Source organism: Macrobrachium rosenbergii, chromosome 3, assembly GCF_040412425.1.
Source record: "Macrobrachium rosenbergii isolate ZJJX-2024 chromosome 3, ASM4041242v1, whole genome shotgun sequence".
Lineage (NCBI taxonomy): Eukaryota > Metazoa > Arthropoda > Malacostraca > Decapoda > Palaemonidae > Macrobrachium > Macrobrachium rosenbergii.
In genome coordinates, this window is record NC_089743.1 from 46,703,696 (window position 1) to 46,729,393 (window position 25,698).

Consider the following 25,698-nt stretch of genomic DNA (forward strand, 5'->3'; position numbering starts at 1 on the left):
CATTTGCTGCTTTTATTATTTCATTCAATTCATCAATTTCTGTCGTCTTCTGGTCAAGTCTCCCCTTAATTTCAGTTATGTCTGTTTGAAGTTTTCTTATTACCTCGCTTTCTGTAGGTGGTACTTGAGGTGTTTGTTGAGAATTGATTTCCTCATTGTTGGGGCGATTTTCTCTATGAGTATTCATAATAAGATCAATTATTTCAAATTTACGACCCCATATATTCTTTTGAACCCAGTTTTCTACAATATTTTTGCAGCTCAACCTTTGTATAGTTTTTGTCTAAAATTCCCAAGTAGGGTTTTGTAAGGTTGGGGCAAATTTCACCCGGTAGAAATTTCAGTTTAAAGTTTCCTCTCTTTTAAAGCAAAAATTCTCTCTCTCTCTCTCTCAAAATAAGACACTCATAAGATCACTCTCATCATGATCACTGGTCACTGAGGAGCACTGTCATGCACTTAGTTTTAATAATATATGTCACTATCCACATAAAAATGTCAAAATAGAAGGGAGCGATTTCACTGGGTTTGCTAGCCAACAACGTCGTTGAGAGAGAGAGGAATTTAATCCTCCATGCAACTTTCAGAAGCTGATCAGGATCCTTCCCCCAAAAGGGATACAAGGATTCAATTAACCCCAACTGAAATGACTACATTTTCAGAGGGGTATACTAACTCACCCAGGACCTCTGCCCCCTGGGTAACAGGCAGTCACAGCTCACCTGTGGATGCTCAGTCAGACTATGCGAGCTCCCCCAAAAGGGATACACAGTTTGCAGCATCTGATCAGTTCCGTAAGGAAATTATGAGTAATATCAAAGATGCCCTTGCCACAAAACGGCAATATATAATGAACATATTACACGATTCCGAACAGAAATTAAAGAAATCAAGTCGTAATGTACACTCCAGAGTGTAAAAGTACAGCATCCTGCAATTGAAAAGGCAGAGTTGAAACAAGATCCAAGGTTAATCATAAAACTTCAGGTCAGAACATAACAGGGGCTCCAACATTCTCCCCTAATGATACTGATAATCCTTGACGAGATGATCCAATGTGTATTTTCTCTCCTGATGGTAAGCATCTAAATAATGAGAGAAAAACCATGATTGAAGCTGTACATGTGGAGTTTAGAGACACGGCAGCATTCCCTAATACAGAATGGTGCCTGATACCACCTTTGCCAGACATGAAGAAACCCTCAAAAGAAAAACAGTTCTCTTATGTGGGAATACAGCATTAAAAGCTGTTGATGACGCCCTTTACCAGATCAACGGTAGGTGGATCTATACTCCCATTATGAATAAAACCCAACTTGCTCACCAAGTACCTCCAGCCTTCTGTCCCTTCACCTTTAAAATCATTAACCATGTGAAAGAAAACTTCCAGAATTATGTAGTGACTAGAAAACGGGAGTCAATGGCAGAACTAAAACCATTTGTCACAGTCCTCCCGGTTTTGAAAAATTCCACCAAGGAGTGGGCAACACTTCAACTCCCTTTTGAAAGGAAAATGCTGCCCTTGGATGTTGCTACTCAGCAATTTGGGACCCCTATGAGAAGAATCTCAGATGAGACAGCTTCATCAGAATTCCGTGCTAGGACTCTTCTTAGTATCTTAACCTCTTCCACCAAAAGGTTTCCAGAGGATTCCAGGACACTTTTAGCTGCTGTGGCTAGAAGTCTAATGAGAACCCTATGGGAAGCGAACCCTGTGGGAAGCACTCTATGACTTTTTAGACTGGCGCTTAAAAGCACGAATGGAAACACTGGAAAGCTCCAACAAGTCACTTCCTAATGTAACTGCTTTATTACAGTCTAATCCCTCTGTAGGGACCTGTTTGAGGATTCTGTGGTAACAGAAGTCAACGAGCAAGCACGACAACAAAAGTGTACAGTGTACGCTCTTCTGGGAAAACAATTCAGGAAACAAAAAACCCAAAATTTCCCTTTACCCAATTCAAAAAAGGCTCGCTTTGATAAAAAATCACAAAAGCCTGCAGTCACCTCCAAAACAGGTAGGTAGCCAGAAGGGACAACCCCTTCAAAAGGACAGCAACAGCCACACCAGCAAGGACATCCTTTTCATAAGGTCCAAAAACCGTCTTACAAAGGAAAAGGAAAAGCAACGCCTGGCATGCCCACCAAAGGAAAAGGTAGTGGAAAAGGGGGATATCAATAGGAATTGTTTGGTCGGGGGTCAACTTCAAAGACACCACAAGGAATGGAAGTCTTCTCCTTGGGGACACAGCATTGTTCTCAATGGGCTGGGGTGGAAACGGTCTCATCCTCCCCCGCCTTTAAAGGGGTTCATTCAAGCATCAAACCCCTCTCTGGAAGATTACGTGCACAAGGCCCTATTAAAAGGTGCCATAGAGAAACGTGCGTATATTCGCCACCAAGGACGTCTCTTCAGTGTTCTCAAAAAGGATTCCTCCTAACAAAGAGTGATCCTTGACCTATCAATACTGAACAAGTACATTGTTTGCCAAAAGTTTCGGATGACTACCGTTGCCCAAGTATGTTCAGTCATTCCAAAAGGGAATTGGACAGTTTCTATAGATCTGAAAGATGCATACTGGCACGTCCCTATTGCCGCTCCCTTTCACCCCTTCCTAGGGTTCCAGATAGGGAAAGAGATGTACAGATTCAAAGTTATGCCTTTTGGACTAAACATTGCCCCCAAGAATTTTTACAAAATTAGCAATGGGTAAAAATTAGCAACGGTAGTTGTCCAGGAACTCAGGAGAGAAGGAATACAACTAATAGCTTACCTAGACGACTGGTTAATCTGGGGGGGCCACAAGAAAATGCTTGAAAAACCTACGAGCAGTGGTCAACAGAATCCAGTCAAAAGGTTTTATAACAAATTGGGAAAAATCCCACCTCATGCCCAGCAGACGTTTTCAGTGGTTGGGACTGTGCTGGGATATTCTTCAGGGCCTGTTGTCTATCCCCATCAAAACTCAGAACAGAATAAGGAAAAACCTCAAAAGGTTCCTAGAGCAGCCCACAGTTTCCAGATGGCAATTAGAATGCATGATGGGTCTACTGCAGTTTGCATCAGTAATAGATCCAATACTCAGATTGCAATTGAAAAACATGAACAAATTTTGGCTGTTGTATGCAAGACAAAAGCTGTGAGACAGATCTCACCAAAAGAATAAAAAAGTTGGGGAGATACTTCAGCCTTGGACCCGGAAGGAATCTCTGGTGAAACAGGTCACCCTGACTCCTCCATCTGTAAGAGTGACAATACACACAGATGCCTTGTAGACAGGTTGGGGAGGACATTGGGAGGACTGTCAGGTGGCAGGGAGGTGGTCAGCTACTCTGAGGAAGTGTCATGTCAATTTCCTGGAACTGATGGCTGTCTTTTTGTATCTCAAAAAACTCAAACCTCCAGAAGAGACACACATTCTGTTGGTTCTAGACAACACGACTGCAATGTCCTGCATCAAGAGATCGGGATCATATTCACCTCCTCTCAACATGGTAATGCTAGCCATCCTTTGGATGGCACAAGTAAAGAAGTGGCACCTGTCTGCAATTCACCTCACAGGGTCTCTCAACGTAATAGCAAACTCTCTATCGAGGAAAACGACAGCCTCAACAGAGTGGATGTTGGACAAACACTCTTTTCAAACAATAGCCAACATACTTCCGCAACCAGAAGTGGACCTGTTCGCCACACACGAGATTCACAAACTTCCAGTACATGTATCTCTGAACTTGGACAATCAAGCAATAGCAAAAATGCCTTCCTACAAGACTGGAACATTTGGAGGACGATACATCTTTTTCCTCCATTGTCCCAGATTTCAAAGGTTTTGAGCAAACTTCTAACCTTCAGAGGAGCAGCTTACTTAATAGCCCAAATTGGACAAACGGGCATTGGTTCCTATCACTTCAACAGCAGGCGAAGATCAATTCCACTGTCATCCGCTGTTCTATCCCAGGAAGTAGGAGGGAAAATCATTTACGCATCCTCCTTTCTGAGCCAAGACTTTCACGTATGGATTTTTTAAACACTACCTACCGTGAAAACTACTCACCCAACATTGCTAGGTACCTAGAGCAAAAATTACTGATGTCATCTATCCGACAATACCAGTCCGTATGGAAGATATGGGATTTCATCCATACTGAGAGCCCCGTTGAAATTTCTATAGAAACACTTTTAATTTCATGATATATCTTTTTGAAGACAAAAGCCTTGCGGTTACAACAATCATGGCATACAAGGCAGCATTAACAGAACTCTTGCTTTATGGATTCGGGATTGACTCCAGCATAGAAGTTGTTACTTCCCTTCTGCGGTCTTTTGCTCTACAAAGACCCACTCCTGAAAGACTCCCAATTACTTGGTCCCTGAACAAGGTACTTGGACTTCTATCTACCCCTCAGTTCAGCGGACCCAATACAACCGCAACTCACAAGCTACAGAAGGAGATCTTCCTGATTGCATTAGCATCAGGAACCCGTATTAGTGAACTGGACTCTCTTAGACGGGGATGATATACCACACAAACTGCTGATAATCAAGTATTATTGTCCCCAGGCCCATCATTCCTGGCCGAGAATGAGGATCCTTTAAGAAGGAAAATCTCCTATTCTTATAAGAAAACTCAATTTAGCAGACAAAACATTATGCCCAGTTCAAACACTCAAAGTTTACTTAGAGGTCACAGCAAACATCCCAGAAGGTCCGATTTTCCTACACCCTAGCACAAATAAAGAACTCTCTTTACAAGGGGTAAGAATAATTTTAGTGTCTCTCATTAAAAAAAGCAAACCCATTGGCCTTCTTCAGAAGCGTCTCTTTTGAAGAAGTCTCCGAAAGTGCAGGGAGGGCATCAGAGACAATGTTCTTAAAACATTACTGCCATGAGCTCGAACAAATTCATCTGCACTGCATGTCAGTAGGTGGTATGGTTAGTCCTGACCCCATAGGCTCTACAGCAGAAAACCAGGGGTCTTCCTAATGGGTGAGTATGCTGACTATTGCTGGGAAAGATACAAAAAGACTGCAACCACAACCAGCATACTTAGGTAAGTAACTACAGAACTTCACCCTAAAAATACAAGTTCTTATCTAGTTTCTTGTTTCTTGTTTCCAAAACCCCAAAAAGTTTTTCAGAATAAGGAATGGGGCTTGAAACTTGTGGCTTGACCTCGGACCACAAATGCTTTTTCTTTGGGTTGTTTGGGATTAAAATTTTGAGAGCTTAAGCCTTTTGTCACCTGTCAATTTCTTTTGTAAAACTCCTTGAGGACAAAACAAGCAACTACGCTAGCAAAAAACAGGTTTTGGCTTAGGAAAAACCTATTTTTGGTAGTTGCTGTTGAATCCTCAAAACCCCCCCACTTCCCTGACAAAAGGCATGGGATTTGGGCAAGGGATAATCCTACACTGACCAGCAGAGTAATGGAGCTGGTCTTTTGCTACCAAGGTCGTAAATAAGAGGGCAGACGCTCATGCACAATAGTCACTTCTTGCATTTTTTGACATAGGAAAGACTGGGTTCAGCTTCGCTGAAGATAAGGGAAAATCCCTCTTATCTTTGAGTCCATTATACTCTATCACATGTCATAGTGTTTTCATTACGGCACAATACCCGGCTAAAAGACCAGGCTAGAAAAATATTTCTTTGATACTAGTCTAGTCACCATGGAGTGCTGGCACATGGGGGGTAACTCCTTGAGGACTCAACAGCAACTACCAAAAATACGCTTTTCCTACGTCAAAACCTGTTAATTTGAATTTTACATTAACACAAATCAGGCCAGTGAGGACATCTCGGGTCCATTCCTTTGTATTGTGAAGGGCCCTGTACTAAGTATGGTAGACACCTGTAGGCTTTAATTTTGCCGCTGAAAAAGAAAAAAAAGAGAAAATCTTAACAACTTCATCATCCGTCTTTATAAGGTAATATCACTTGCATTTGTGGTATTCACATAAGCTTCATTCGTTTTGTAAGAGGAATTCGAGTGTTTTGTTCTTGTATTGGAATAACACTGCGAAGAAAGGCAGGAGATTGTGTATTCCTCTGCCAGTCGGCGCTCCCATACTTGTTCCAGTAAGGCATTGTGTTTTGAGCCGTCAGCTGTGTGTGTGTGGTCACAAAACCCGTCCGACATCTTGAGAACAGGTTGCCTGCGAGGCAGTAGCCGCCATCTTAAAACTTTGTTGTTGTTGTTTACCTGTGTGACATCACGGGTAACATCTGCTCAACTTAGCGAACTACTATGAATCGCACATTACCATACTCGCAAATCTTAGAAAAAGAAAAACATACTTCAATTAAAGGGAAAACTAGGTACAGGCAGTCCCCGGTTTACGACGGGTCCGGCTTACGACGTTCCGAGGTTACGACGCTTTTCAGATATATTCATCAGAAATTATTTCCCAGTTTACGACGCATGTTCCAGGGTTACAACGCGTCGTACGCCGATCTGACGGAAGAAATATGGCTCCAAAATGGCAGAATAATAAAAATTTGGAGGGTTTTTGATGAACTCAATAAAAATGCAGTTTACATCGTTTTCAATACACCCGGAGCATTAAAATGACATTTTTATAATAAAATAAGATTTTATATCATACTTACCTGTTGTTTACATATAGCTGTAATTCTCGATCTCGACAGAAAATTCAAAACTGGCGGTCCCGCTAATATATGGTCAGGTGATACGACTACCCCGCCCTCTACCGGGGTACCTGGATCCATTTCCATCAACAACTAATCATATTTTCTATGTCCCCTTGTCCCTTGCGGGGAGGCGGGTGGGAATGTTTTATATGTAAACAACAGGTAAGTATGATATAAAATCTTATTTTATTATAAAAATGTCATTTTTATACATGAACTTACCTGCTGTTTACATATAGCTGATTGCCACATTGAGGCGGTGGGCATGGACAGCTGTAAGTGTTAAATGGAAAAAACCTGAGATCATCAGGCTAAGAAAAAACGTCTTAACTTTGGATCCTTACCTGCTAAGGAAGCTGTTTTCTCGGTTACTGCCTCTGTAACCTGCTATCCTTAGTGCAACTGCGGGGCCTAGTAGCTCAGTCGCAGGCTGCTATATGGAGAAAGGTCTGTTGGCCCAGCTGTCTTCGACACAATCAACCAAAGCATATAATGCCCCTGCTCAGGCGCAGTACTCAAAGCATCCACCATCATATCACCCAACCATAAAAACTCACACCAACCTATTAAAATTAGACCTACTAGGCCATCTAACCTCTTAGGCTCTAGTAGTCGACCAAAAGAAACTTCTGCACCCAAGGAAACTAAGGAGAGGATCTAGAGCCTCTGGTTTCCTTGCCCATCACCGTGTCAGATGCAATAAAGGGGCCCAACGTACTGCAGTCTTCATATGTGGTTTGGATCTGTCTCAGATAATGCGAGGCAAAAACAGACGAACATCTCCAATAAGTTGAACTTAGAATGTCCTTTAAAGCCATGTTCTTCTTGAAGGCTAAAGAAGTTGCAATAGCCCTAATTTCATGAGGCCTCACTTTGACTAAGGGGAAATCCACATCCCTTAATTCCTTGTGTGCCTCCTGAATCAGTTCTTTCAAAAGGAAAGCAATCCCATTTTTAGATAGAGGGTTCTTGGGGTTCTTAGTTGAGCACCATAAAAAATCATGAGTTCCTCTTACACTTCTGGTCCTGTCCAGATAGAATTTCAATGCTCTGACCGGACAGAGAAGTCTCTCTGTTTCTCTTCCACCCAAGGAGGATAGGCTAGCAATGGGAAATTCCCTTGGCCATGGATTACTAAGGTTTTCGTTCTTAGCTAGGAAACCCAAGGTGAAGGAAACTACAGCCTTATCCACACAAAAACCAACTCTTTTGTCCAGAGCATGAATCTCACTTACTCTCTTTGCCGAGGCCAGTGCCAAGGGAAAGAGAGTTTTCTTAGTTAGATTCCTAACGGAGCAGGAACTCAAAGGCTCAAAAGATTTGGAGGTAAGCCACTTTAGCACCACATCCAAATTCCAATGCGGTACACGAAGAGATTTGCCTTTAGTGGTAGCAAAGGATTTAAGGAGTTCTGCAATATCTTTGTCCGAGGAAAGGTCTATACCTCTATTCCTGAAAACTGCCGCCAGCATACTCCTATACCCCTTAATCGTGCTGACAGCCAATTTCTTCTCCTTGTGCAGAAACAAAAGAAAATCCGCCACCTGGCTTAGAGTCGTAGAAGTGGAAGACACTCCAGACTCGGAGCACCACTCCCTGAAGCGCTTCCACTTCGCTTGATAGACCTTTGTAGACGAGGGCCTGGTTGATCTAGCCATTGCCTGCGCCACTCTTCTAGAGAAGCCTCTCCTCCTGTAGAGTCGCTCGAGAGTCTGAACCCTGTCAGATTTAGATCTGACGGGTTCCTGTGGAACTTTCTGCTGTGCAACTGGCACAGAAGGTCTGGTCTGAATGGCAACCTCCTTGGCCAATCCACTACTTTCTCCAGTAGCTCTGGAAACCATGATCTTCCTGGCCACCATGGAGCTATAAGGATCATTGACACACCTTTGTGTGCTCGAAACTTTTTCAGGACTTCTCCCAGCATCCTGAAGGGAGGGAATGCATAAAGGAAGAGACCCGACCAGTCCAGGAGCATGGCATCCACCGCTAATGCTTCTGGGTCTGGAACAGGAGAGCAAAAGAGAGGTAGTCTGCGGTTTTCCTCGTTGCGAACAGGTCTAGCATGGGAGTTCCCAAACCTTCCACAGGCCTTGGCAGACTTTCTGGTGGAGGGTCCACTCCGTCGGAATGACCTGGAGTGACCTGCTGAGGATATCCGCTCTTACGTTGAGAGCTCCCGGGATGAAGCGAGTTACTAGCTCTATGTTCTTGGTTGCCGCCCACAAAAGCAGGTCTTTTGCGATCTCGAACAGAGAGAAGGAGTGAGTGCCTCCTTGTTTCTTCATGTACGCCAGAGCTGTGGAGTTGTCCGAGTGCACTACTATCTTTTTGTTTTCCACCAGAAGCACGAAATGTTTCAAGGCTAGATGTATTGCCTTCAACTCTTTCGCATTTATGTGCCAGTCCCGTTGGGATGAAGACCAATTGCCTGACACTTGAAGATCCCCAATGTTGCTCCCCAACCCTCGTCTGAAGCGTCGGAGAACAACATCAGGTCTGGGTTCCTCTGCCTCAGTGACAAACCTCGATCTAGTTTGCTCCTGTCGTTCCACCATGACAGGTCTTGCTTTACTTGAGTGGATAGAGGAAAAACAAACGAATCCGTGTCTTTCTTCCTGTTCCAGATCTGCTGTAGGAAGAACTGAAGAGGTCTCATGTGTAGCCTCCCAGACTGACGAACATCTCTAGCGATGAGAGGGTGCCTAAAAGGCTCATCCATTCCTTGGCAGAACAAGTCTTGGCTGCCATCAGGTATCTCCACTTTCAGCAGGCATTTCTCGATCCTTTGTGACGTCGGAAAAACCTGAAAAGAACTGAGTTCATCCGAACTCCCAAATAAGTCAAGTCTTGAGATGGAGAGAGTTGTGACTTTGGAAGATTTACTATGAGTCCCAATTCGTCGGTAAGAGAAAGGGTCCTTTGTAGGTCCTTCATGCATTGGCTTTTGACGGAGACCGGATCAGCCAGTCGTCGAGGTAAAGGGAAATGTGAATTCCCTGTAAGTGAAGCCATTTCGCAATTGGAGTCATCGTCCTTGTGAAAACTTGTGGGGCTGTTGATAGGCCGAAGCAAAGAGCCCTGAATTGAAAAGCCCTGCCTCTGAACATAAACCGTAGGAATTTCCTTGATCTCGAATGGATAGGTACATGAAAGTATGCGTCCTGGAGATCGAGGACACCATCAGTCTCCTTCCTTCAGGGAATTGATAACCAACTGTGTGGTTTCCATCTTGAATGGTGTTTGAAGCACAAATTTGTTCAGGGCGCTTACGTCGAGGACTGGTCTCCATCCTCCTGACGATTTTGGAACCAGAAACAGACGGTTGTAGAACCCGGAGATGAAGGTTCGAGGACTGCTTCTATGGCTCCCTTTTGAAGGAGGGAAGTAACTTCCTCCTCCAACACCACAAGTTCTCTGAGTCCCTGGATGATACGTTGAAGTCTACTAGCGAAGACTTTAAAGGAGGACTCTCTGAGAAGGGAATGGTGTAGCCTTCTCTCAGAACGTTGATCACCCAGGGTTCTGCTCCCTTGGCCTCCCAAACTTGCCAGAACGACTTTAGTCTGGCTCCGACCGTCACATGAAGGACCTTGAACTCATCGGTTGGTACCCCTAGCTTTCTGGGGATGAGAAGAGAATTTTCCTCTTCCCTAGCACGGGAAAAGGGCCGAGAAGGAGTACCCCGAGAAGGCCTAGAGGATACAGGGAAAGAAGGCTTGGGTACTACTGGAGAAGTCGAAAACCTGGGTCTTTTCGAAGAATGAGCCAGTAGGTCTTGAGTAGACTTCCGCGAGAGAGCCTCCGAAATTTCCCTAACTAACGTGGCGGGAAAAAGGGATTCCTTAAGCAAAGGAACAAAAAGAAGAGCAGATTTCTGGTTCCTGGAGACTCCTCTCGCGACAAACGAAATCCAATGTGCTCTCTTCTTCAAAATGCCAGTAGCAGTCACTGAGGCAATTTCTGACGTTCCGTCCGTGATGGCCTTGTCCAGGCAGGCCAAAATAGCATCAAGATCTGTAGCAGTCTTGGGGGGAAGATCACAGACTTTCACTATCCTGCTCAAGGCTCCTATAGACCAGTCAATAAAAGAAAAGATCTCCAAGATCCTATAGGAACTCTTCACCAGATGGTCAATTTCCGAAGACGAGAAGCCTACTTTGGACGAAGAAAAAGCTGAGCGACGGGCAGAATCCACAAGGCTGGAGAAATCCCCTTGAGAGGAGGCAGAGTCTCCCAAGGAAAAGACTTCCCAGTCTCATACCACGAACGAGACTTAAAAGACAGTTGAGAGGGGGAAAACAGAAAGATGTTTTACCCTGAGATCTTTTCTTGCTCAACCATCCTTCTTGCCTTCGGAGAGCTCTTTTCGCGAAACAGACAGGACCAGCTTCAGAAATCTAGAGGAAGGAGGTTTAAAATCCTTGGCAAACTGCGTAGTAGGAGACGAAGGGAAGCTGGAGCAAAGTCTTCTTGAAAATGTTCTTCAAAAAGTTGTAAGAGATGCTTAAAGTTGGACGTAGGAGCAGACGGAACATCATCTACTTCGAAACATCGGAAACTGGGGAGAGAATCTCTGAAGCAGTTGGAGCACCTCGGATAGAAACGTCTCCGGGCCAAACTTGCGTTATCCTCTAGAGTATCGCCCGAACGTCACCGAGGCGCCAAGTGCCCGACCCGCGTCAAGCGTATCCGAAACATGAGCTTGAGAGGAGTCAGGAGCCTTAGAAGATCCGAGAGCCAAAGAGGTGCCAGAAACCACGGTAGCGCTAGGAGCGCAAACATTGTGCGCCTTGGAAACGTGTTGTGGAGAGGCGCCAAGCGCCAAAGTAGTGTCGTGAGTGCGGCCGGTGCGGGCGGAAGTGGCGCCAGGAGCGCGATCGGAAGCGGAGCCAGGCGCGCGAGCGGAAGCGGAGCCAGGCGCGCGAGCGGAAGCGGCGCCAGGTGCGTGAGCGGGAGCAGAGACCGGAGCCTCAGTTGCAGAAGGAACCTGAAGTGCTGGAGCTTTAAAACCTTCGAAAAGTCTCAAAATCTTGTCCAATTTGTCCTCTTGCGAAAGGGGGGCAGGAACCGGAGGCATAAAAGCCGACTTGGGATCCAACGGGAAGGAAGCCGCTACTTGCATGCTAACAGGAGGATCCGGCGCTCGCTTACGATCCGTAGAACGTACATCCGGACTGCCTGAAGAAGAAGAGATCTCTGGGCTATCCCAAAAGCTACAAGACGGAAGAGGAGAACGTGCCGAAAGTTTCTTGATAGGAACTTGACTTGGAGAGGAAGCTCTGCGTCTCTTCAGCGGCCTACTAGACTCTGACTGCTTCCAACTCCTCCTCGACGAAACAGAAGCACAAGAAGACACTTCCGCATCGCTTTTACTATAGCGAGCTGCAACAGCCTGGGACGCAACAGGACTGTTAGAGGGAGCAACTGCTCGTGAGCAGACCCCACTCGCCTCCCTTCGGCTTTCGGCATGTCTTCTCCCTGAGCCCTGGGAGCCGGACAGAGGCCTCGACCTAGGAGAGCGAGGGGGACGAACAGTCACCTCCTCCACAACACTATCACTCGCAACACTTCGATGTCTAGACATCGCACTCACATCCTGGCCAATCTTCTCTATCGCAGAGAAAAGAGCCGAAATCTTACCATCAAATTCTGCCCGAAGGTCTGACACGGTAGTGGGTTCGGAAACAACAGGTTCCGGGGCAGGAATAGGAACAGGAGGGGTAACAGGAACAGAACAAGAGGCAATACTACTCCTACTCTGGGAGGAACTTCTGGCCGAAGCCTTACGTGCCCTATCTTTACTTAATTTTGCCTGATATTTAGCCAACTTTTGCCAATCAAGCACAGACAAAGACGAACATTCATCACATCTATCCAGATTCGTGCACAATTTCCCTCTACAGTTAGAGCAAGAAGAGTGAGGGTCTATGTTAGACCGAGACATTCGAGTTTTACAACCCCCCCCACAATATCTAATTTGAGATCCTGAATCAGACATAACTAGAAAAAATCTCAACCAAAGCCAAAAAACAAGCCAGAACCATCAACAAAAGTGGGTACTTCACCAAAGAAAAAACGAAAAAGCACCGATGAATTTCCTGAAGAGGAGCAGACGACTAGTCGCCGGCCCCGACAGAGAAAATATGATTAGTTGTTGATGGAAATGGATCCAGGTACCCCGGTAGAGGGCGGGGTAGTCGTATCACCTGACCATATATTAGCGGGACCGCCAGTTTTGAATTTTCTGTCGAGATCGAGAATTACAGCTATATGTAAACAACAGGTAAGTTCATGTATAAAAAGTCAGGTTTTCTTAGGATTTTTGCCGATTTTCGACGATTTTTCGAGTTACGACGATTTTCGGCTTACGACTCAGCGTAAGAACGGAACCCCCGTCGTAAACCGGGGACTGACTGTATAGGATTTGATACAACAGGTAAAAGAAAGTTAATAATTTAGTCAGGGAATACTTTATTTAGGAAATATAACAAAAAAGTTCCTACACAAAATACATTTTCGCAGGTAATTATATATAAAAAGCTCATAATTTAACCATACTCATCAGCCTAAGACTTAAGATGAGAACGGTAATAAGGCACATTAATACTGGCAAGACAACCCATTACCTAACATAGCCAAAGTAAGAAGTATTTCAAGAAAAAAAAGAAAGAAACCTGCCAGTGTGCATTTCCAATTTTCCTTATTTACTCAGGTAGTGTGAACTTTGCTTGCTTGCTGGATACTTTTCTTTTCTCTCTCTCTCTCTCTTCCATTACTTTTATCCATTTACATAAGCTTTTAAGGTATCTTAGAAGTGTACATGCACCATTTTCGTTGAGAGAATGGACTGACATAGGAATAATTAATTAAAATAAAACAAATAAAAAGAAACACCTCTGTCCCACAGATAGATGAGGATAAGTTAAGATTAACCACAGTTATAGAAAACTGTTGGCCACGAGTGGGGTCTTTTATCCAGACTCAAGCGTAAAAGCCTTCCTCCCTCCGCATGAAAGAAGTAGCACAGCTGGTACTAGGAACTAGTCATCCACGAAGACCAAAGCAACCAAATTGATTTTTCTTTTCCACAGTGCCACTAATCTGAGGCACTGTAACAAACTGAAGTACTTACCTATCTGTTTCTGCTTACCTTCCCTTTTTCTCCACCAAAGAAAAAAAAAGTCCTTTTGTGACTACATACGCTACACATGTACCTAGAGATACAGTGTGCCACCAGTGTGCCTTTCGCACGACACACTCAGCCACAGTGCCACCTTATTAAAAAGGTGCCACACCACTGAAGTGCCACCCAAATCTGAGGAACACTTCCTCAATTCTAAAGTACATCCAGTCAACCCAAGTACATGCCCTCACCTATCAGAACCATGGCAACAGAACATTACAGAACCTTCATGGGTCTTGGGAAGGAGGCAGGTCTCATGGGACCAGAACTCACCAAGTGGGTCAAGGAACAGCTGGATGACTTGGCCAAGCGAGAGAGGGATGAAAGAGTAGAACAGGTGCGGTACGCTGAAGAACAGAGGCAGCTGGAAGATGCAAGCAGGAAGAGGAGAAAACAGCATGAATTGGCCCTCAAGGAAAGCGAGCTAGCTCTCAAAGAAAAGGAGCTTGAGCTGGAGAAGGCTCGAAGGGAAAATGCTGAAGCTATGGCTATCCAACAAGCCTCCAACCCCACACCTGCTGCACCAAATGCTCTGATCTAAAGCATTCCCTAATCCCCAAGTGGACTGAGGAAGAGCCAGAAGCATGGTTGGAGGAAATAGAGTCGCACTTTGTAAACTACAACACCACCGAGACAGAGGGCCTTAGTGCCTGCCAAGCACATGGAAGAAAAAGCTCAGGCAGCCCTCCGCTCACTGGAGAAGAATCAAAGAGGCGACATAGCAGAAGTTTGTAGGGTCATAACTAAAGCCTACAAAATAACCCAAGAGAAAGGGAGACAGCAGTTCCGAGGCTTGCCAAGGAAGTTGGCTGGTCCTGGACTGAATGGGCCTGTCACAAGACCCTGTCTGGTACCCGCTGGTTTGACTCCCTATCGTGCACAACAATCGATGGAAGCCTGCCGTTTGGCCGATTCATGGGAAAAACCTATAACCAGTCCCACAGCACATCTCAGCGGCACACAGTGCTACCCGGGTACCTCCCAGGCTCGACTCACCCGAAGAACGGACTACCTAGCAAGCCTACATGCACCCACTGTAAGAAGTTGGGGCACACTGAATCTGATTGTTGCTACAAGTTGGGCAACAGTAAGCCTCTCCACCAACAGTCACCACAAGTCACCGAGCCCCGACAAAAGGCTCTTGCAGATCTTGTGGGGCTGCCGGCCACTATAGTGCTGGACATCCGGCCTGCACATAAGAATTTAATGTGTAGGCCTGTGCCCTGGCATTGCCTCAAAACATAAGAATTTGATGTGTAGGCCTGTGCCCTGTCATTGCCTCAAAACGTAAGAATTTGATGTGCAGGCCTGTGCCCTCTCATTGCCTCAAAACATAAGAATTTGATGTGCAGGCCTGTGCCTTCTCACTGCGTCAAAACAAAGAATTTGATGTGTATGCATGTGCCCTGTCATTGCCTCAAAACACAAGAATTTGATGAGTAGGCCTGTGCCTTGTCATTGCTTCAAAACATAAGAGTTTGATGTGTAGGCCTGTGCCCTGTCATTGCCTCAAAACATAAGAATCTGATGTGTAGGCCTGTGCCCTGTCATTGCCTCAAAACATAAGAATTGGATGTGTAGACCTTTGCCCTGTCATTACCTCAAAACATACGAATTTGATGTGTAGGCCTGTGCCCTGTCATTGCCTCAAAACAAAAATCTGATGTGTAGGCCTGTGCCTTGTCGTTGCCTCAAAACATAAGAGTTTGATGTGTAGGCCTGTGCCCTGTCATTGCCTCAAAACATATGAATTGGATGTGTAGGCCTTTGCCCTGTCATTACCTCAAAACATACGAATTTGATGTGTAGGCCTGGGCCCTGTCATTGCCTCAAAATGTAAGAATTTGATGTGTAGGCCTGTGCCCTCTCATTGCTCCAAAACATAAGAATTTGATGTATAGGCCTGTGCCCTGTCATTGCCTCAAAACAAAAGAGTTTGAGGTGTAGGCCTGTACCCTGATATTGCCTCAACCCCACAAGACTTTGATGTGTAGGCCTGTGCCCTGTCATTGCCTCAAAACATACGACTTTGATGTGTAGGACTGTGCCCTGTCATTGCCTCAAAACATAAGAATTTGATGTGTAGGCCTGTGCCCTGTCATTGCCTCAAAACATAAGAATTTGATGTGTAGGCCTGTGCCCTGTCATTGCCTCAAAACATAAGAATTTGATGTGTAGGCCTATGACCTGTCATTGCCTCAAAACATAAGAATTTGATGTGTAGGCCTATGACCCATCATTGCCTCAAAACAAGAATTTGATGTGTAGGCCTATGACCTGTCATTACCTCAAAACATAAGAAATTGACATGTAGGCCTATGATCTGTCATTACCTCAAAACATAAGAATTTGATGTGTAAGCCTATGACCTGTCATTGCCTCAAAACATAAGAAATTGACGTGTAGGGCTTCTGCCCTGTCATTGCCACAAAACATAAGAATTTGACATGCAGGCCTATGCCCTGTCATCGCCTCAAAATATAACAATTTGACATGCAGGCCTATGCCCTGTCATTGCCTCAAAATGTAAGAAATTGATGTGCAGGCCTATGCCCTGTCATCGCCTCAAAATATAAGAATTTGACATGCGGGCCTATGCCCTGTTATCGCCTCAAAATATAAGAATTTGACGTGCAGGCCTATGCCCTATCATTGCCTCAAAATATAAGAAATTGACGCGCAGGCCTATGACCTGTCATTGCCTCAAAACATAAAAATTGGATGTGCAGTCCTGCACATCAAATTCTCACGTTTTGAGGCAATGACAGGCCACAGGCCTGCACAACAAATTCTTATGTTTTGAGGCAATGACAGGCCACAGGCCTACACATCAAATTCTTATGTTTTGAGGCAATGACAGGGCATAGGCTCGAACATCCAATTCTTATGTTTTGAGGCACTGCCAGGGCACAGGCCTGCACATTAAATTCTTATGTTTTGAGGCAATGACAGGCCACAGGCCTGCTCATCAAATTCTTGTTTTGAGGCAATGACAGGCCACACGCCTGCACATCCAATTCTTATGTTTGGAGGCAATGACAGGCCACAGCCTTACACATCCAATTCTTATGTTTTGAGGCAATGACAGGCCACAGGCCTGCACATTAAATTCTTATGTTTTGAGGCAATGACAGGGCACAGGTCTGCACATCAAATTCTTATGTTTTGAGGCAATAACAGGGCACAGGCCTACATATCCAATTCTAAGTTTTGAGGCAATGACAGGACACAGGTCTACATATCCAATTCTAAGTTTTGAGGCAATGACAGGGCATAGGCCTACATATCCAATTCTAATTTTGAGGCAATGACAGGGCACAGGCCTACATATCCAATTCTAAGTTTTGAGGCAATGACAGGGCACATGCCTACATATCCAATTCTAAGTTTTGAGGCAATGAAGGGCACAGGCCTACATATCCAATTCTAAGTTTTGAGGCAATGACAGGGCACAGGCCTACATATCCAATTCTAAGTTTTGAGGCAATGACAGGGCACAGGCCTACACAACGAATTCTTATGTTTTGAGGCAATGACAGGGCACAGGCCTGCACATTAAATTCTTATGTTTTGGGGCAATGACAAGCCACAGGCCTGCACATTAAATTCTTATGTTTTGGGGCAATGACAAGGCACGTGCCTGCACATTAAATTCTTATGTTTTGGGGCAATGACATGGCACAGGCCTGCACATCAAATTCTTGTTTTGAGGCAAGGTCAGGCCACAGGCCTGCACATTAAAATCTTATGTTTTGAGGCAATGACAGGGCACAGGTCTGCACATCAAATTCTTATGTTTTGAGGCAATGACAGGGCACAGGGATACATATCCAATTCTAAGTTTTGAGGCAATGACAGGGCACAGGCATACATATCCAATTCTAAGTTTTGAGGCAATGACAGGGCACAGGCCTACATATCCAATTCTAAGTTTTGAGGCAATGACAGGGCACAGGCCTACACATCGAATTCTTATGTTTTGAGGCAATGACAGGGCACAGGCCTACACATCGAATTCTTATGTTTTGAGGCAATGACAGGGCACAGGCCTGCACATTAAATTCTCATGTTTTGGGGCAATGACAGGCCACAGGCCTGCACATTAAATTCTTATGTTTTGGGGCAATGACAGGCCACAGGCCTACACATCAAATTCTCATGTTTTGAGGCAATGACAGGCCACAGGCCTACACATCGAATTCTTATGTTTTGAGGCACTGCCAGGGCACAGGCCTGCACATTAAATTCTTATGTTTTGAGGCAATGACAGGCCACAGGCCTGCTCATCAAATTCTTATGTTTTGAGGCAATGACAGGCCACACGCCTGCACATCCAATTCTTATGTTTGGAGGCAATGACAGGCCACAGCCTTACACATCCAATTCTTATGTTTTGAGGCAATGACAGGCCACAGGCCTGCACATTAAATTCTTATGTTTTGAGGCAATGACAGGGCACAGGTCTGCACATCAAATTCTTATGTTTTGAGGCAATAACAGGGCACAGGCCTACATATCCAATTCTAAGTTTTGAGGCAATGACAGGACACAGGTCTACATATCCAATTCTAAGTTTTGAGGCAATGACAGGGCATAGGCATACATATCCAATTCTAAGTTTTGAGGCAATGACAGGGCACAGGCCTACATATCCAATTCTAAGTTTTGAGGCAATGACAGGGCACATGCCTACATATCCAATTCTAAGTTTTGAGGCAATGAAGGGCACAGGCCTACATATCCAATTCTAAGTTTTGAGGCAATGACAGGGCACAGGCCTACATATCCAATTCTAAGTTTTGAGGCAATGACAGGGCACAGGCCTACACAACGAATTCTTATGTTTCGAGGCAATGACAGGGCACAGGCCTGCACATTAAATTCTTATGTTTTGGGGCAATGACAGGGCACGTGCCTGCACATTAAATTCTTATGTTTTGGGGCAATGACATGGCACAGGCCTGCACATCAAATTCTTGTTTTGAGGCACGGTCAGGCCACAGGCCTGCACATTAAAATCTTATGTTTTGAGGCAATGACAGGGCACAGGTCTGCACATCAAATTCTTATGTTTTGAGGCAATGACAGGGCACAGGGATACATATCCAATTCTAAGTTTTGAGGCAATGACAGGGCACAGGCATACATATCCAATTCTAAGTTTTGAGGCAATGACAGGGCACAGGCCTACATATCCAATTCTAAGTTTTGAGGCAATGACAGGGCACAGGCCTACACATCGAATTCTTATGTTTTGAGGCAATGACAGGCCACAGGCCTACACATCGAATTCTTATGTTTTGAGGCAATGACAGGGTACAGGCCTGCACATTAAATTCTCATGTTTTGGGGCAATGACAGGCCACAGGCCTGCACATTAAATTCTTATGTTTTGGGGCAATAACAGGCCACAGGCCTACACATTAAATTCTTATGTTTTGAGGCAATGACAAGGCACCGGCTTGCACATCAAATTCTTGTTTTGAGGCAATGACAGGGCACAAGCCTGCACATCAAATTCTTGTTTTGAAGCAATGACAGGGCACAGGCCTGCATATCAAATTCTTGTTTTGAGGCAAGGACAGCCACAGGCCTGCACATTAAATTCTTATGTTTTGGGGCAATGACAGGGCACAGGTCTGCACATTAAATTCTTATGTTTTGAGGCAATGACAGGGCACAGGTCTGCACATCAAATTCTTATGTTTTGAGGCAATGACAGGGCACAGTCCTGAAGTTTTGAGGCAATGACAGGGCACAGGCCTAAATATCCAATTCTAAGTTTTGAGGCAATGACAGGGCACAGGCCTACATATCAAATTCTAAGTTTTGAGGCAAGGACAGGGCACAGGCTTGCACATCAAATTCTTATGCTTTGAGGCAATGACAGGGTACAGGCCTGCACATTAAATTCTTATGTTTTGAGGCAATGACAGGGCACAGGCCTGCACATTAAATTCTCATGTTTTGGGGCAATGACAGGCCACAGGCCTGCATATTAAATTCTTATGTTTTGGGGCAATAAAAGGCCACAGGCCTACACATTAAATTCTTATGTTTTGAGGCAATGACAGGGCACAGGCCTACACATCAAATTCTTATGTGGGTAATTCTAAGCTGGCTGTCCGCGGTGAGTTAGACTATGGCAATTGACGTTTTTCTATGTTATTTTACTTGCTTTACAAGAATTTAAAGTAATATTTTGTCGGCCGGCTGTAACTGAACTGTAATTGACCTTTGAAGACTACACGACTTGCATTACCTAACGCAGGGTAGGCCTAAGTCGGCATCCCGCGGCGAGCCCACCACCCCCCTCCATAGCTAATACGGCTAAATTGTAACCAGTAAACACCCCTACGGTACGTTAGGTTGGCATTTTTATGGGTGTTTACTGGTTACAATTTTGCCGTATTAGCTATGGAGGCAGGTGGGGGGGCTCGCCCTGGAATGCCGGCTTGTATCTACCCTGTCGGTAGTGTAGTCTTCAAAGGTCGATTACAGTTTAGTTACAGCCAGCCAACAAAATATGACTTTAAATTTTTGTAAAGCAAGTAAAATAACATAAGAAAACGTCAATTGCCACAGCCTAGCTCACCGCGGACAGCCGGCTTAGAATTACCCTTATGTGTGCTTCAACCTACCCCCTTCAACCCACATAGCCCTGCCAACCTTCTTAATTCATTTGCAAAAACAGCTGGCTGCTTCCCCAACCACCTTGAAATAGTTAATATCCAAAATGCTAGAAAAGCGCCACCTGAAAAGGCTTCTTTCCATAATTCTTCAATCTTGCCACTATCACTTCGGTCATCTTTCATTTCCAAATACTGATTAAATGCTGCCGCATGATTCACTTTCTGAGGCCTAGCGACCAATTTAACCTTTTAAACCGGTATTTACTGGTTACAATTTTGCCGTATTAGTTAGGGAGGGGAGGGGGGCTGGTATCGTCTTACCTTGTGAGTTCTAATTTGATGAAGAGATCTTTTCAAAAATCTAGGTTGCAATTCCACATAGAGTATTGGCAACTTATAAAATAATACCTTTAAACCAAGCAATTACTCTCCTTCGCCCTCAAAGGGTTTAATCATATCAGTTGAGCTTTTAGTCATCTTAACTAAAACTGTCTAGATAGCTTGTAGTTCAGAATAATATGAAAATTGCATAACTAAAAACTTACCTCATTAGACTTCGGTACTGGCTGGAAAATCGTCACGACTCATAAGTCACAACCACAAACTTCCACCAAACCCGCCATGGACTCTTCTCTCCTGAAGAGTGAAGACGCTTTCTTCACCTCCACAAATCCCTTCCTATCTTTACCTTTACAAAACTCCACCCAATCCCCAAGGTACAATAAATAAATAAATAAATAAATAAATAAATAAATAAATAAATAAATAAATAAATAAATAAATAAATAAATAAATAAATAAATAAATGGACATTTGCTTATGCAGCAGGAAAAGTACATTGATTCATGCATACATAATAGATACTAAGGTTTGCGAATTAGAAACACCACCAGAAACTTTTATGTATGCATGTATCAATGTACTTTTCCTGCTGCATAAACAAATGTCCATTTATTTATTTATTTATTTATTGTGCCTTGGGGATTGGGTGGAGGTTTGTAAAGGTAAAGATGGGAAGGGATTTGTAGAGGTGAAGAAAGGTCTTCAGGAGGAGAGTCCATGGCGGTTTTGGTAGAAGTTTGTGGTTGTGGCGACTTTCCAGTCAGTACTGAAGTCTAATGAGGTAAGTTTTTAGTTATGCATATATATATATATATATATATATATATATATATATATATATATATATATATATATATATATATATATATATATATATATATATATATATATATATATATATATATATATATATTCTTCTTTTTCTTTTAACATGCATATATATATATATATATATATATATATATATATATATATATATATATATATATATATATATATATATATATATATATGTGTGTGTGTGTGTGTGTGTGTGTGTGTGTGTGTGTGTGTGTGTGTGTGTGTGTGTATGTAGAATCTACTGGTCACTTTTTACCAGATACATATGTAATTGGAATAGCCACAATACACTCTTAACTTCTCGAATTCTTCACGCTTGTCACTACAGAGCCTTAAGATCTAAGTGCAAGAAATATGAAGAAATTATGATGTCCGGTAGTGGGAAACAAACCCGGGTTCCATAATCACAACTAGGTCACGTGGCCGACCTGACCACAAGATGGATAAAAGTCTGTTGCCTCTCATACATACATATACCTGTCATTTTCAGATATATATATTAAAGCTGGAATAGACTCATCCTCATCATTGTAGTCAGTGATTATAGAACCCGGGTTCGTTTCCAGCTACCAGACACCATAATTTCTTCATATTTCTTGCACTTGGATCTTAAGGCTCATGTGGTGACAAGCGTATCCAAAAACAAGCGCGAATAATTCTAGAAGTTAAGAGGGCATTTTGGCTATTACAATTACACACACACATTTATATATATATATATATATATATATATATATATATATATATATATATATATATATATATATATATATATATGTGTGTGTGTGTGTGTGTGTGTGTGTGTGTGTGTGTGTGCGTAATGTGAAAATTGGTGGCCCCCATGAAATTTTTCTGGATCCACCAGTGCATCTGGCAATCAACAACTCCACTGAGAGCACTAGCACATATGTACCATAATATACAACTACCGAGTAACATGGTATACCGTTTATATCATATTTTCGCTTGAACGTTTGTATGCTTACAGAAAAGGCTGACAAGATATCCAGGCTGCACTCATTGACTCACCAACCGACGCTTAGTTTTCAGTGAAGGTGTCCGTTCTATCAACGTAGTCTGGATCAGCAACCGAACGAAACTTGAATACAAGGATTTCCCTTTCCTTTCACGGGATATACTTATTGCGTAAACAGTCTTATCAAGATACTAATCACATATCTTAGATTAAAGCTGTGAAATGTTTTGACAGTCATTCCGAAAGAGATTGAGAAAAGCATTTCATACAAATGGGAAAAACAAGCACGTTAAAAGAAGAAGAAGGAGATTCTTTGGGATACAGCAATGAGAGAGAGAGAGAGAGAGAGAGAGAGAGAGAGAGAGAGAGAGAGAGAGAGAGAGAGAGAGAGAGAGAGAGAGAGGAAAAATTTAGTAACTTGCGATTATTTTCAAAGATGAAACACTAATTCATGATATCGACATATATATATATATATATATATATATATATATATATATATATATATATATATATAATATATATATATGTATATATATATATATATATATATATATATATATATATATATATATATATATATATATATATATATATATATATATATATTCAGTAAGCTACAAACGTCCTTTAATATCCAATTCGCTCTACCTCGAAAATAATATATTTTCATATATGTTACCAAAGGGGAATTTTTTAGTTGATAATAAGTTCGTCGTCCCGTGGGCTCGAATCAGCGAAGGACAAGAACTCAGGACTACAGTGGACGCATTTAACCCACGCGGCCAGCAAGGACGTTTGTAGCTTACTGATTGTATATGAATCACGGTGATGTGATAAAAAGTCATATATATATATATATATATATATATATATATATATATATATATATATATATATATATAATTATAAATATTACTATATACTGTTCGACCTCTCTGCTTTGATCATGCAGAAGTATAACCAAAAAAGAAAGAAAGAAAAAGCAAAGAAGAGGAAGCACCGAAAGCTTCCTCTGTGTACAGCAGTGCAGAGGGAAGCCGAGTGATAGTTGTGTTCCAAAACCACCAACCGCCTTCAGAGGATTATAAGTTTAGTTTAGGGACCTATCCCACTGGGAAGGTTTCACTAGGGTCACCTTTAGTTAGGGTATCCCTTAAGCTCCCTTTTCGCTAAAAATTTTATACTGACGAGTTTTTTTTATCTTCCAGGCTACCTGCCCGCTACAAGGGGGGTGGGAACATAGAGGTAGAATATTTCCTCCAAGGGTGGGAGTTTACAAGTCACGACCCACGCATTTCGACCTGGGTCAGCGAGTCCAGCGTTCACGAGCAGTGAGAAGAGTAGTCTGTCGCTCTCTCAGCCTTTCTCTTGTCTTTCCAACTGTAGTGGAACCGACGAGGATCGATTCAACAGAACCCGGGCATCAGATGCAAGTGCGCAGAATTGCTCTACGATGACAATTACTCGCCGTTCTCCCGTTATATCTATCACTTTATTTCTGTTTCAAGTTTCTCTCTTATCAGTCACTGACTAAAGAATCCTAGTAAACCATATCCCGTTTATGAAGTCGACTATATGAAGTACAATTAGTGTTGCCTAGTGAGATTTTGTATAAAGTATTCTTCATGGTGTTAACATAATATTCTCGATTTAAGATACACCCCTTGTAGTGATTATGGATAATTGAGAGGATACGTATATGTAAGAGTCGGGCACGCCTTGGAATCTGGTCATACCTTTGTTTGGAGGAGAAATAGCTATAATATACTAGACTAGAGCATCACTAGAGCGACTCAGCTGTTGCGTCATACCCTAAAGTGGAGGGAAATAGTTTTGTGTCCAAAGGGGGACGAATTGGGGAGCTGTTATTGGCTCACATAGATTTCCTTACTTTCATGAATTTTCTTTGTTGAACTAGATGGTTGATCAATGTGGTTTATTGAATTCATTTGTTTCAGAATAAATCAAAATATTCAGTAACCTAGTTTCAACTGGTGACCGAATCTAATTAAGTTAATTATTTGTCTTTTTGGGTAACTTTTAGCCTTAATTGATGGGATTACATGGGTCTTAGGTAAAGCAAGGCTATATAAATCACAGTAATTAATAATTAAACTCATCTGCCAAATGACCCACATAACATGTATATATATATATATATATATATATATATATATATATATATATATATATATATATATATATATATATATATATATATATATATAGTTTCAAGCAGAATTAGCTAAAAAGAACATTATGATAAACAAGTGATAATATAAAAACATCTTTAAGCCTAACTCGTTATGCCTCTAAAACCGGCCGAATATAAAAATCATTATGGTAACAAATTTACTAAGAATAAGTTTACACTAAATCACTTATATGACCGTTTTTTTAAATGATCATTAAGGTAACTGGATAGATACATACATACACACACACACACACACACACACACACACACACACACACACACACACACACACACACACACACATATATATATATATATATATATATATATATATATATATATATAAAGAGAGAGAGAGAGCACTATATTTTTATGGTAACAACGCAATAGCTATTTGAATTGAAGTGTTAAGATAAGACAAACGAGTGTCTCCTGATACGAATCGTGGAATTTATAATTATAATGATGATTCGGCAAATACAATATATCACAAAAATAAAAATATTTGACGTCTACAGTGCTAATCATGAAATATTACTTTGCGTTTGATTATTGCATATTGTTCAGCCTTTAGATAGGTATGCTTAAAAATCTGAAATGGTTTATGACATTAATTCTCATGTTATTGTGAATAAGTTATTTCGTGTAGCCCACTGAGTTATAAAGAGACGTTATAACAGATTTTTGTAACAAATCTGGCCTTTAGAAGAGAGGGGGAGAGAGAGAGAGAGTGCAACATCATGCTTGCTTATGGAATTTCGTCGCATTTCTGATGACTGTTGCCTGGTAAAGAAGATTTAGAGCACTAATGATGATTAAGCGTTGATAGTTCGGTCGGAAAACGAAAACATTGATCTAACTTTAACAAA

At 42.6% G+C, this 25,698-nt stretch overlaps 1 protein-coding gene across 1 annotated transcript in view; it reads right to left on the minus strand.

Annotated features, from left to right (window-relative positions):
* Positions 1–25,698, minus strand: part of LOC136851122 (uracil-DNA glycosylase-like) — a 190,614-nt gene that overhangs the window by 163,643 nt on the left and 1,273 nt on the right. Inside the window, exon 3 of the mRNA XM_067125093.1 lies at positions 21,017–21,037. Within this exon, the coding sequence (XP_066981194.1) occupies positions 21,017–21,037 (21 nt within the window). The remainder of the gene's footprint in view (positions 1–21,016; positions 21,038–25,698) is intronic.